We start from the raw sequence: 14,440 nt of genomic DNA, 5'->3' as shown, positions 1-14,440 counted from the left end.
CGGGGCGCCGGCACATCTCGCGATAGCTGGCCGGCCGGCCGGCGGCGGACGGTAGCGGGTCCGCCGCGATCCCGGCAGCCATAGCGACGACGCTACCTGCAGTGACGGGAGCAGGCGGGGGGGGGGCGGACAAAGGGGGCGCCGCGCGAGCCCGCAGCCAGCGGCCCCGGAGGGGTGAGTTCGGGCCCGCGGCGTCGGGCGACACCCCCGGGCTGGGGCGCGGGGCGGAGGAGCGGCACCCCTGGGCGTGAGGCGGCGCCGGGCCCGGCAGCAGCGGCTCTGGCCGGCCGGGCCCCCCCTCCCCTCCCCTTCCTTGCGGTGGGGAGCGCGGAGCTTTGCCCCGGCAGCTCCGGCCGTGCGGGCCGGGGTGGGGGCGCTGGTGGCGCCGCGGCCCTTCCCCTCGGCGGCGCCGTCGTGAGGAGGGAGGAGGGGGCGGCGGCCGAGCTGCCAGGCCCCGGCGCCGCCTGCCCGGCCTGGCCCCTCGCACCCGCGGCGGGGAGCGGGGCAGCAGGGCAGCGGGGTCCGGGCGCTCCCACCGGAGCCGGGGGGTGCGGGCCGGCCGGGGCGGGGCCGGGGCTCGCCGGAGCTGGCTCCGAGCTGCCGGTGGGGAACGGGGCGGGACGGGGCCGGTGCTGGCAGCGCGCTCGTCACGGGCAGGGCAGGCTGCGGGGAGAGGCCGTTAGCGCGCAGATACCTCAGCCTTTATCTCTGCTGCTCCTTGTTGGAAAACAAAGAGGGTCAATTAAGTGTGTGCGGTTATTGCTGGTTCCCCTGCCTTCGGCAGGTGCGCTGGGAGGGCCGGTCGGGGTGCCTTTCTTCTCCGCTCGCCGGGGAAAGGGGGGTTTGCTGTCAGTCTGTGGCACCTCGGCATTGGGGCAGAGTATTTGAGCCTGGCCTGGGATAGGGGGACAGGCCACGTAGCGCTAATGAGCACTAATACACGTTTAAAAACGAGTTGGGTTTAATGCATCAAACACAACCTGAAAGTGAGAAAACTGAGACTAAAGTAGGTGTGCCCTTGAAAGCCTTCCATAGGGTTCTGATCCGTTCTACTATACGGCTCAGAAGAAGCAACGCGTAGCTGTTATTTCATATTTCCCTGCTTTCACATGTCTCTTTAGTTGCATTTGAATAATGTTTTTTGCTACTGTCACCTTTTCAGTATCTGAAAAAGTAAAGGAAATAAGTAATGAGGTCCTGGTAAATTTTGCTGTCAGTATCAGCATGATTGATGCATGTTGTAGTCATCTGTGCTAATAGGTAACGCTTTGAGACTATTTCATTTTACAGCATACTGGAGACTGTTACTAATTACGTTTCCCATCACCCTGCAAAGAGGTAAACGGTAGCATATTTTGGCCCAGGCTTTGCAAAGTGTCAGAGTGGTTCTGCCAGTTTAAATGTGACTATCCGCCTACTTAAATGCTTTGCGGAATATGTGCCTTCATAGATTAGCAAATTGAGGTGAGGTTAACCAACTTGCTCAAGGTCATGGAGTGTCGGTGACAGAGTTAGCAAAAATGGAATCCAGCCATTCTGGCTCCTGGGTCTGTGCTCTAATCATTGGATGACTCTCCCAAATAATTGCAGGTAGTTTAAACATTGGTTTGCGTCAGTGCATGTTAAGGCCTTCAAAAACTTCTGGAGAAACAGAATGTTAATAGATCTGCTTTGGATTCTATGTCATATTTACACGTAGCTCAACTTGACATAGGAGGGAATTTTGAAGAAGGTTTTGGCTTGTTTTGTAAATATGCGCTCAAAAGGCATGAGTTTTATTGAGCAGATAGTGTAGAAGACCTTATTGGGTAGAATCAGAGGGTAGATCATGAGATCTAACAAAGATAGATTACACTGCAATGAGACAATTTTTAAAAGGAGGATGTGGAGGCTATGACTGTAAAGAGGTTATCTTCTGAATAAAGTGTTTACCAGATGACATTCTGTAGAGTTATTTGTAGTCATTAGGAAAAAAACCCAACCAACAAATGCACTCAGAAGCCATGGCGATAAGGCTGTTGGAAGTTACAATGGGAACAAAAAACTTCCTCACTTGATTTATTTTTTCAGCAGATACTTGTTAAGTAAAAACAAATCACAAATGGTGTTATTTCGGGTCCTAGAGAGAAGATACGTTTCACTTCATGTTTTTCTCTGTCAAGTTTAAATTTATGAGGAAAGGGATTTCAAAGGAAAAACTGGCAGATCTGTCCTATTGTGGCACCAGCAGTATATATTTAGTAACTTCAGGGAGGAAAGATCCTTATTGTGCTAAAAAAAAAAAATCAGTGACAATTGTTTGTCTGGACTTCAAAGAGCGTTGGAAAGCAAGCTGGCATTGTTCAGGTGTTGTACTTTGGCCCATGTCCAGTAACGAGCATTACATTTGACAGATTCCTGCACCTGCAGGGAGTTTCGTTGGCAGTACTAGGAGAAACCCATCTGTGCAGCGTAGGTCACAGAATCGAGACCACAGATCTCAGTTTTGTACGGGTTGGTTTGTGCTTACCTTTATGTTCTGCAAGTAATCACGGTGACTTGGCTACAAAATGCAGCGATTGTTGTGAGGATCTGCTGAGCTACAGCGCAGAAGAGCAGCAGCCAAGTTTCTTTTAAATTAACTGGCTGGGGTGCCAAAGGCAGCCAGCTGCGTAGCTTTATTCTGAACATGAGTGCTGCTTTAGGGTTCATCTGCGCAGAGAAGTTGTGATGAGACAGGCTTTCTCTGAAAGTCTTTGCAGTTTCTTGGTGATGAGTGCTGTATGAAAGGTATGCTGTTGTTAATACTAAACCGTCAAATCTTCCCAGCATATGTACAGTTTATAATGCAGTCTTTGGGAAGAGCGCTTCTGCTGATGTTACTTGGGGAGATATCCCAGCGCTGTGACTTTTAAGCCAAAGTGATGGTCTTAAAAAGGATGCTGGTTGCTTGCTTAGAAATCCAGACGTTTATATCCTGAATGACGCTGCTGTGTCAGCAAACGTGTCTATTATAAGTCTGGGTTTGCCAGATTTTACTTTTGCCAGTTTGGGCGGTACCTTCTTATCCAGCCAAGTTAAATAAGAAAAGGAAGCAATAACGGGATATACTTTTTTAAGATTGGTGGCTTTCCGCCTGCAAGTTGTGGAATCCTGGAAGGTTTATGCACTGTGTTTTTAATGGCTGCATAAGAAAAATGAGCCTGTTGATAGGCTTTAGTGATCTATACCTCCACTGTTGTTGTGATTTGTGGGGTTTTGGACACCTAAACACCTGGCTGAGCTGAAGAAACTGGAGTTGTGATATGATGACAAGAATCGGAATGAAACATGTGCAGTTATTAAATAAAAAACTAAAGCATTGAAATAATATTATTATACAATTTTTTTTAAAAATATTACATATAGTCACTTAAATATATAGCAGTAGTTTGCTATTGGGTGTACAGTAGTTTAAAACACTTATTAGGAAAAAACCAACCTGTTAATTTCAAAGATTGCCTCTATTTCTCTTGTGCATAATGTATGCAGTATAGATATGCATAAGGACCAAAGATTCTCACATATGCTTACTGTATACTGCAACGAGCTAACTTTTGGGGACCTCCCCCTTCAAAAAAATCCACCCAAAACCCAACAACAACAAAAAAAGACCCAAAACAGACACCTTCACCCATCTGCCTATGAGAAGTTTCAGAGTAAGTAATTTTGTATTGCTGTGAGCTGGCAGGCTTTCCACATTAGTTCTTCATATAGCCTTAACATATTTGAATGGAACAATGAATCTCACTTTGCAATAGTACATTAAGTTGTTAAAGTAATGATACGTACACTTGCTGCATGAAGTGATTCCAGAGTTTAATTCTTCTGAAACAAAAGGGATCCACCAAAATTCTAAGCAGCACTTGGAACCCAAGTGGCCACCTACAGAGCTTTTTTTTTAGACTCTTAATAAGGTAGCAGGACATCAACTTGGAACACTATCTTTGGGGATTTGTTTTCAGAATATTATTAGTAGCATTTCAGTGCAGTGGAAACAAACCTGTGCTCTGAAAAGAAACTGGATCTTGGGAAAAGACATTCCAGTGAGAGCCATGAATTTAAATTCTACAGGGATGATTTGCTATTTAAAAAAAAAAACATGTAAATTTAGAAGCTTAGTTTGTGAGTAAGAATCAGAACCTGTAAATCTGAAGATATGACAGATATACTCAAGTAAACACCTAAACCTGTCTCATATTTCAAGGATGAAACACATAGCTGGTGCTTGGAAACATGAATATCATGATGTTTAGAATGCAAAAATAAGCATTTGGTTTTGATTGTTCACGATGAGGTTATTCACTGCTGGGAAGTCCGGAGACTACATTTCATAAGGTGCAACCAGATCAGTTTATTAGACGGGAGAAGAGCCGAAATGGACCTTGTTTTATAAAACTTCAATGGAGGTGGAAATGACAGCTGATGAGTCAGTAGGAACCTTTTGTTCTTCTAATATTTTCTACTATACAAAAAAGTTAAACCTCAAAGGACACTTTCAGTTTGATAATTAACCTATAGAAGCTACAGTAAAATATGACGTTCTTTGGGGACAGATATGTAGCTGTTTCGCTTTGTTCTGTCTGTAGTGTGTAAAGTCAATGGTATGTGTGCTGAGGAGTCTGGCTTTAATTTTATTTTATGAATTACATTTGGGATTGTTGCTTAGTTGGGTCATGGGTTCTGGTTTAATTCTGGAATGTCACTCAAAATAAAACAAAACTGTAGGGATGGCAGAGGGAGAATTACAATGGTAATACTTTGGTTAGAGGCAGTGGTGGTAGAAGACCCGTCTTATTTTTTAATCAAATAGTAAATCCCAAATCTGTTTGGTGTTATTCATCCCAGTTACTTTTCAGTTGGTTGCCTGTAACTACCATGCAGTTGTAACTAGAGTTTAGTTTAAGCAAGGCGTGAGGGTGTTTCCCATTCTTTTGTTCTGAATCTCTGGGATTTGACATACCTCAGTGGCTGTGTGAGCAGATACCTAAGTTGTTACACCTCATCCGGGAAGGTCACCACTGCAGAAGGATTCCTGCCTAAGCAGTGACTACTGCTGCCTTACATCTTTGTGTTCCCTCATTTCTGCTCTGTTTCTTCTCGCGTGTTAGTGTCCTGAGGACAGGATGGGATATCTTTTTTGTTGTCGTTGTTTGGTTTGTGTTGCAAAGACCCAGCATAAGCAACCTTAGTTGTGGACTGGGACCCCAAAATGCTGCCGCAATACTTTGAAGAAGTGCTTATCCATTTATTTTATAGCAGTTTGTTAAACAGGTGGAAACTGGATGCAAAAATTTTTTCTATTTCCGTATTTTTCAAGGAACTTAAATAGAGGTGGATTCATAACCAGGCATCGCATTTTTGTATTTTCACACCTTTGTTGACTGCCTCAGTTTAGTATAGACTTATGGAAATAATCTTCTTGCCTTTTCTCTTTTTTCCCCTTTTTTCCTTTAGAATTGCCAAAATGCTTTGGAATTCTTAAACGATTCAAAAACTGAAGTCTCTGAGGATACAAAATCATAAGAACACAAGAAGCAGCAAGGAGGATTCAGTGCCAATGCAGCAGCAAAAAAGACAGCCAGAGTTAGTGGAAGGAAATCTTCCTGTTTTTGTTTTTCCTACAGAACTTATATTTTATGCAGATGACCAGTCAACACACAAGCAGGTGTTGACTCTATATAACCCCTATGAGTTTGCCTTAAAATTCAAAGGTGGGTTTCTTAGGTTAAGTTCTATTTAAGGGTCAGTTGGTGCTCTTGAACAGTCCAATTATAATTCATGTAACAAATCATATTTGTGACAAAACCAAACTCGTGTCTTTACATGTATCTGTTGAAGTTGGTGAGGTATTAGTTCATGATTTGTTACCACAACTGTCCTTTTCGTTACAGTTCTTTGTACAACTCCAAATAAATACGCAGTGGTTGATGCTACTGGTGCAGTGAAGCCGCAGTGCTGTGTTGATATGTAAGTAAAAGTTGGTTGTCGGTGGTTTTTTTTCTAATGTAAAACATCTGATTATCATAATTTCTTTTATTATTTAAGAGGTAAATGACAGCACGCAGAGTATAAACTATGTTGGATAAAGATACAATATTTTCTTAATCTTCTGTGTTCTTGTGGCCATCTGGTCTTGGCTGTTCTTTCGCTCTAGGGCAGAGGTGTTACAATGTTGGAGGTAGTTCCTTCTTTAATTTGTCTTTAGGCAAAATAAAATGCTACTAAATGCACCTGTAGTATAGTATGTAAACCAGCAGTGAGAGTAATGTGAGCCTCTTCTGAGTACTTCTTTGTACAAGATAAATAACAAGAAAAGCAAGACCCCCAGGGTTGAGATTTCTTTGTGAGAAGTGTTTGTTTGCAGATTGGCAAAATGAAAATGTGCGCAGTCCTACTGAGCACATTTTCCTGGGCCACGTTTAATAAAGGTACTTTTGTCTACCTTTCACCCTGGGTGCTGCACTCCCGTTCTTGGATCTCTCAGTCTCCCCTTTACTTGTTTCTCCTGTCAGGTCCCAACTCAGTAACAGAGAAAATAAGAAAGCCAGTTAAGTAACCACAGCAATGTACAGGGTCTGTAGGCTGTTATAATTCAATGTAGAGTAGGTATTTAGGCTAAAATAGACCAACTTTTTTCATCTTCCATTTGCCATGTTATTTCTGTGCTGATGTACAGATAAAGAAAGTATGAAGTACCTAAAAGTGCAGACTGAGCTTTCTGAATAGAAATTTGCAAACTGTAAAACACCTTCTGGAATCTGTAGCTAACAAATGGTCATATACAAAACACTCCACTGCTGAATGATCCGTCTTTTGTTAGATAAATAATGCAGTGCTTGGGAATGGCTCTTCCCTGTAGGCTGTTTTCCTTAGGTGTAATTTGGAAGATGCCAAGGACTCGCCAAATAAAAGGGAAGTTTAAAACATGGAACTGAAAAGTTTCAATGGGCAGGGGCAACAATCCTAAAAATGGAACAAAACAGGTTAGAATATACCGGTGTATCAGTGAAGATTCCAGTCTTTAGCAGACATTTACACAAGCTTGATTACATGTGGTTAATTTTAAACAAATGTCTTTTGTTAAATAAAAAGATAAGACATATGCGTGTTTCCAAGGCAGTTTTTTTGTGTGGTAAAAACTCCCATCCCATTCCAACAGTTGCTGTCTAAGGGCAGTGTTTACTGCTAGGATATGAGCAGTACTATGCAAGTATGGCCATTTGCCAGATAAACAGATATTCTACAGAGCTTCCAATTATGCAATGGTCTCTAAAAAGTAACAGGAGAATGTATCTGTTTATAAGGGTCTGCAAAAAATATCTCTTTGCTTGGCAGCAGATGCATGTTCTCATAGCACAGTGTTATGTAAAGATTCTGTTTAGTTTGGTAGTTAGTGCCCTGGTACTAAGAGTAGAAACAAAAATTTAAAAGGAAGTGTTAAAGGAAGAAATTAAAGAGTTGAGTCTGCTGTTCTGATGTGCTGAGAGTTGTATGTATTAGGATTGGCAGGGGAGGAAGCCTTTTGTTTTAGTGAAGGCAGTTGCCCAGCCAACACCCAGCTTCCTGAAAGCCTGTCATAAGCACGCTCTTGCCTCTGAAGTGACTTAAAACTCTGTACATTCCTGCAGCCTTTTTGCTTGGGGGTTGACTTAGTCTCTGTTTCCTTGCTGAACAGTCTATTCAGACTAGATACTGGTTACAAACACTGGCTGTATTAATAATTGTAGGTATCTTGATGTGATACAGTTCCTTTAACTGAAGACTGAAACACAAAACGTGTTTCTTGAAGCGTTTAAATGTATATATTATCACAAAGTTAGGTTTCTTGAAGCAATTTTGAGACTACTATCCTGTATCACTAAGGGTAGAACCATTTTTTTTCCCCTCTTGAAGCCAAACTTCTTGAAGCCAAATCACTGATATGTAGGTATTTTTCTAACCTAAGATTGTTACCTTAGAAATTTAAAATAGCCTTTCACAGAAGTTTTCCACTTTGGAAAAATAATTAAAATCCATATTAACCCTAAGAGCTGATATGACTTCAGAACCTAAATGTTACAGCTTTTTAATACTAGATACGTATTTTCGAAATGAATCATAAACGTAGAGATGAGGTAGTTGAGCAGAGCACTGCTTAGAGGTCTGTATTGCCTTTGATCAGTGCTATTTTAAAACCGTGCCTTTTGTAGGTCCAACATATAATTTTTCCCACAAAATGCCATAAAACTAGGAGGAGTGCAACAACTATCACCCTGTTTTACTGTTGAAGCCACCTTGGTCCATGTATTCAAAACAGTAGAGCGAGAGTGGTTGCTGGACAGTGAGAAGGTTTACCAAGAAAATAACTGACTCATAGCTATAACTCGGATGTCTACACTGCATTCTGAGTTGTGATTGCAGCTTGTGTAGCTACACCCGGTAGCTAGTCAAGTATCTGCAGCATCATGTATTTCAGTGACGGCTACAAAACATGCTCAAGGTAGCTAGATTGATGAGCAAAGCTGTGACGGCACAGAGCTCTGCTGTTGATATCCAGGTTTATTTCACCGAGGACAGATAAGAAATGTTTGTGTAGATACACAGGCGTCAACATGCTCTTAATGGTGGGCCTCTGACTGTAAAAATCCCTTTAAATCTAGCTGAATCCTGTCTGTAAAGTGAATGAGTTTTGCTTCTGAGAAAGTATAATTATAAAGCTTGGAGCCTGGTTTCCTCAAAAAGCTAGACTTGTGCCATCACCTATCCAAGTGGTTGGCAGTCCTACTTTCCTTCTTTCCTTCCCTGTCCAGTCCAGTCCCCCCATACCTTTTAAAATCATTGGCCAGCGTCAAACAACTTTGATAAAGGAGAAGGGGGGTTTCGTGCAATTTGGCAGCTAGGCCTCAGATCAAGGCAAAGGTGTGCCTGAGGTAAAGAATTAACTGTTCTTTTTGGCCAGCCAATTGGAGAATATAGATTTGGGAACCAGAACAGACGTAAGGAGGGAGGAGGGAGAAAGAAAGAAAGCAAGACCAAATCTTAAAGAACATTGAGTGATGGAGGAGGTAATGGGGATCTGGACTGTCGCAGTCTGTCTGGGTGGGGGGTCAGAGGGGAAACATTGGGCTGCAGGATGTAAATCCATAGGAGACATGCTTCTTGTTAGTTCCTCTGTTTGAAAATGCTGTTTTCCTCTGCAGTGTGATTCGTCACAGAGATGTTCGGGCTTCTTACTATGGTGTGATAGATAAATTCCGTCTACAAGTGTCTGAGCAGAGCCAGAGGAAGGCATTAGGGAAAAAGGAGATTATTGCTACTCTACTTCCGTCTGCAAAGGAACAGCAACAACAAAAGGAAGAGGAGGAAAAACGAATAAAAGAACACCTGGCTGAAAGTGTCTTTTTCGAGCAGACTTTGTGTCAACCAGGTAGCTGAAATCTTTTACCCCTCCTGTCTTCTGAATCGGTTATGAACAGCTCAAGTGACTAGAAAGACTAGATTAAAATAAACTGTAAAATAATTATTTTTACTTAGCTGTAAGACTGCTGTCTTTATCACTGGGGGATCCCAAGAACCCAAACTATGGCTGTGCTGCTTATGCTGGCTTGATTAATTAAGACCCTTTGCTGCCCCGTGTTTACATGTCATACCTTGGAGAGTACCTCCTCTGTTCCTCTGGTGCAGAAGTTCTGTTACAGCCAGTGCGAATTTATCTGCAAAAGGTTGGTAGTTATTTTTTCCCCTGGGTTTTTTCAGAACATATGCCCCTTCTGAGTTTGTTCCAAACCCTTAATCCTCCATTTCCTGATGAGCAGGAAATAGTGCCAAAACATCTTCTAAAGTGCTCCTTGTTCTGAGCCATCTCCTTTGTCTGTCTCACAAGTACAGAAAAGCACAGTCGCTAGCTGAAAACTCTTTGCATCTTTCATATGTGAGGAAGTGAATCAACAGTCTTGGGGAAAACCTGGATCAAATTGTTAAACTGAAGTGGTAGAGGGAGATACAAAAAATACCAAGTTTTACCAGAACTGAATGTAAACTAATTCTTGACTTGACAGTCTACGTTCTTGTTACTTCTACTGATTTATACTGTAATATTCTTGCCGCTGTTTTATTTTTCATGACAAGAACAAAATCAGTTCCAGAAAATAGATGAAACTGCTTGAGAGCGTTCCTCCTGTTAAAGCCAAACTGTTTCACTATGTTTATACATAGTTTGTTGACTGGTGAAACACCTTTTACTAAAAAAAAAAAACCCCAAACCCTCAAGAACAGGTATTACTAGGCTACATGGTTAAAGCAAACCTACAAAGATCTCTGGGTTCAGGGAACAAAATGTACTATGATAGTTGTTCCGGTAAGAGGGTTTGAACTGTCCTGAACAATCTGATACTGGTCTTCATCCAGATGCTATTTCTCTGCTTAAAACCTTGTTGACTACACTGTATTGCTTGCTTACAGAAAAACAGTAAACAAAGCAACTACAGTCTTTGCATATAACCTGCAGCCTAAAAATAACAGATTTATGGAATTGAAATAGGACACATATTGCTAGTCACTGAGGATAGAAAAACTTTGTAAGAACATTGGCTAATTTCCAGTGGGTCTTAAGAATTTGGTTAGAGGTATTCAACTACCATGTTAACAGCTCTTTTCAAAGATTACAGTGTGCCTTTGAGCAGGTTCCAGCTATTAAACTGCAGTGCGATAAAAAGCATGAAGGACAGTTCATCTGTAGTTTGCAATTCCTTATTTTGGTGATACTTGACTGTCAAAGTGGTTCGTTCTCAGAGTTTTTAAAGTAAAATTCAAATATTACTGATTTGTGGCATGTAAACTGGTTCTGGCAGGTGCAGCCCTTAAATCCTCTAAAGAAATGAGGGGAACTCATCTGGCCCAAGAACCTGTGCTCTTGCTATAGCCAAGTTTTGTTCTGGAGGCGTAAGCAGTTGTCTGCCTGTGCAGCTCTTTAGGTGCTCTTTCCCAATTGATTACTAATCACTGAAGGGAAATATCAAGGAGTGGAGTCAGGCCGCATGGTGAAACCTGAAGTGCAGCTGAAACATCCAGCTGTCATGAGTGTGTCTGTATAGCTGCTGGGCCTGGCTGGCTCTGTTCCCCCAGAAGGGAGAGGTTTGGGAAGTCACGTAAAAACAATTCCCAGCATCACACCAGGCAGCAGCCTTCTCCACTGCAAAAGGCAGAAGCTTCAGAAGGGTGGCTTGAAGAGTTGTTTTCCACCCCCTCCAAACTCCAAAGGAAAAAGAAAATCTGAGGATATTGCAGCTCCATTGCACTGCAAGTATTTTTGCAGAATCTATAACACTTCTATTGGTTAGGTGTTCCTTACAGTTGGTACTGTCTTGTTTTTCAGAAAACAGAACTGCCTCGTCGGGACCTAGTTTACTAACAGTCTTCCTAGGAATAGTGTGTATTGCAGCACTAATGCTACCTACGTTGGGGGAAATGGAATCCCTGGTGCCTCTCTACCTCCACTTAAGTGTGAATCAAAAGTTAGTAGCTGCTTATGTTTTAGGTAAGTATTTGGGATTTTGTAAATGTTTTCTTGCAACTTCTGTGATTTGGGAAACTTCTGTGTTTGCCAGTGGCTCCAGGAAACTTGATGGAGACAAAGCACCACATTACATTCTGGTTTACATCTCCACTTATATTTTAACTTGCAGCCATAGTGACATCAGGGTAAATCAGTTATCGTAAGTGTTTTAGACTAGAGTTTAGTTGGTATTATATACAGGCCCCTACATGTTAATTTCACCTTCATTTGATGACTGGCCAACTGTAGTCATCTGCCAACAACACTGAATGGAATGTGCTCTTTCTTATTCTTATGTTGAAACAGAGAGTTACTCTCCTGCAGAACCTAGATCTCTTTTGTTTTGTTACTCTCTCCAACCCAGGTGAGCTGGCCTGAAAGGCTCCATTCACTACCTGCCTGATAAGCAGTTGAAATGTGTGGAAATAAGTTGTTGTAAACCCTAAGAGACCACTACCATCCACAGTTCTTCCTGATGTGTAACTTGCTCCTCAATTAGCAAACGTAGAGAAGTTGCACATTTTACTTGTTATGACTATTTTCCTGTAACTATTTCAGATTTGAAGAACAGTCACACTAAACTCAGTTCTCCTGTCCCACTACCTGGCAGAAATGAGGATTTAAAGGAAACGAGCTAGGCAGCTTCAAACTGATAGCTAGAGGTGAGGTAGTGATGGGAAAAGATGCAAGTTCTTGATGGTTAACACGCACACTCCCTTGACTGATTGACTCCTGCAAGTCAGTCTGCTGAAATGGTTTGAAAACTCACTTGTTGCTCTTTGCCTGAGCTGATGGTGATGTATTTTCAGATCAGGACCTTGCAGTAATCCTTGCTTGGTGTTTGTCTCTAGTTTTGGAGATTACTTCAGTTTCTGCTGGTGCCAGCTGTAGTATTAAGTCATTTGACTTCATACACTTGCAACAACTTAACCTGTTCCTCTGGTAGCAGCGGTTTTAGTGTTCATGAAAGATCATTCTGTGTGCAACTCTCGCAGAAAGCTGATTGCTCTTGAGAAGAAACCAACTGGGCACACTTGACAGTTGAGGAGTATTTGCTTTACAGACATGAGTCAAACCCTTTATTGCCGGAAAGCCCCTGTACAAGTGGTGTAGGCTGTCCTGTAGCACCTTCCAGAAGCCTCTGTTACTACTCTACAATGATTTAGATAATCCAAGCTAAGGCCTACAGCAGTTGTGGCAGTACTGATTGTCTAAGCTTAGATAAATACATATATATACATACACATATATAAAAAATTATATTAATCATAATATTTTAAATATATATAAAATAGCTAAGCTCTCTGCATTGAAAGGCTGCTATATTGACGTCATCTGAGCCTGCAAGAAAGTTAGATTGCCTAAGAACAGATAAACTACTATTTTGGTGTTATGTAAGGTTGGAATTGAGGGAGCCCGAATGTTTTTCTGTATGCCTTCTTGCTTTCTGCCATGTAACTTATGGCTAAAGAACTTGCAGATTTGCACTGTATCAGCACATAATTAAAGTGAACTTTCAGCGAGTTATGAGTAGGTTTATTAGCCCCACATTTCCTGCTTTCATCTGTTTTTAATTGTTTTTAACCTCTATCAGAGCAGTTCTTTTTTTCTTCCTCCCTCTTTAAAGGTCGTCACAAAGGCTCTGTAGAAAGCTCCCTGTGCAGACTGACAAGGAAGCCTAACATCTTTGTCTAAAACTAATCTTTGATCAGTTATTCTGCACAGAGCAGGAACAAAAATGTCTTGGAGCCTTGAGCTAATCTGCCTTACTGATGATTCAGCATGCGAGTTACACTGCCCATAACTAGCCCCCACAAAAACGGGTGGCTTGTGTGCTAGCGTTACACTTACGTAAGTTAAAATCTTAACGTTAAGATTTTCCAGTAGTGAGATCAGTAATTGTCTGGAGTATTTATAGCTGCTTTGGCATTTAGTTACTAGATATACTGCCACTTCAGTGCAGTTTGGTTGGTTTTTTTTTTCCCCCCCTTTTTTACACAGTTTTTGACTACATCAACATTTGGAGCAATACTTCTAGTATTTAAGTGAAGCGTATATATAAACTCATTCTGCATGTATTTATGCACTGGCCTGTGACAGGGTAAACTGAATTTTAAATATTTTATTAAGTGAAATTAAAGCGTTGTGTTTAGTTCTTAATTCTTGTCTTTCAGGTCTCATCACCATGGTTATTTTGAGAACATGAGCAATGAGTTAATAGGATGTCAAACACCTTACTGTATATTCACATCATGAATGTGGACTGCCTTTTACTCCCATTTGGCTCATTAAGATGCTAGCAAAACTGTTCAGTGATTTAAGATACCTTCAGAAGTGTAATATATTTTAACTATGTATAATAAATGAAAGACTCAAAGCACTTTTCGGTGCTTCTGTAACAGACAGCTATGAAATGTTCAGTGATACCTGTGAAAATAATTTGAAAAACTTTTATATCTACGCCTACTGTAAAAAATCCTTATTAAAGCAACATTTGTTATTTTTAGTCTATGTTCACATCAGTGCGTGATCACTACAAAAGCAAACTGTCTTATGTAAAATGTTCATTTGGTTTCTGGTTGTACATGCTGAGGCTGGTGCATAACACTTCTGTATACATACCAGAAGGATGAGAGTCATGACTAATCATTGAAGAAAATTAAAAATTCCATCAGTGAAACTATGAAATAAACCATGAATTTTAGGTGAAGAATTAACTCTCAAAATTCCTTACTTCATTATTTCCGATATAGCATTGAGTGCTCGTTTTCTTACCTGGGGAAGTAATTTCTGCAACAGCCATTTTGTATCACAACTGTAGACAATAAAAACAAGTTCTGTAATCAGATCCTTTCATTTCTTAGGGATGCATGCAATATGTGAATT

At 41.4% G+C, this 14,440-nt stretch overlaps 1 protein-coding gene across 2 annotated transcripts; it reads left to right on the top strand.

The window, feature by feature from the left end:
* Nucleotides 1-38: 38 nt before the first annotated feature.
* MOSPD1 (motile sperm domain containing 1) lies at nt 39-14,267 on the top strand. Of its 2 annotated transcripts, XM_055817870.1 has the most exons (7): nt 39-174; nt 5,476-5,732; nt 5,913-5,988; nt 9,201-9,427; nt 11,375-11,536; nt 12,113-12,216; nt 13,729-14,267. In XM_055817870.1, the coding sequence occupies exons 2-6, from the start codon at nt 5,579-5,581 to the stop codon at nt 12,190-12,192; spliced, it is 699 nt and encodes a 232-aa protein (XP_055673845.1). In that variant the 5' UTR covers nt 39-174; nt 5,476-5,578; the 3' UTR covers nt 12,193-12,216; nt 13,729-14,267. The 2 variants fall into 2 exon arrangements, with proteins under 2 accessions (XP_055673845.1, XP_055673846.1); XM_055817871.1 differs by lacking the exon at nt 12,113-12,216.
* Nucleotides 14,268-14,440: the final 173 nt, after the last annotated feature.

This window comes from Falco peregrinus, chromosome 13 (assembly GCF_023634155.1).
Source record: "Falco peregrinus isolate bFalPer1 chromosome 13, bFalPer1.pri, whole genome shotgun sequence".
Lineage (NCBI taxonomy): Eukaryota > Metazoa > Chordata > Aves > Falconiformes > Falconidae > Falco > Falco peregrinus.
Note: the sequence above shows the minus strand (reverse complement) of the source record. Positions and strands in the feature narration are given on the sequence as shown.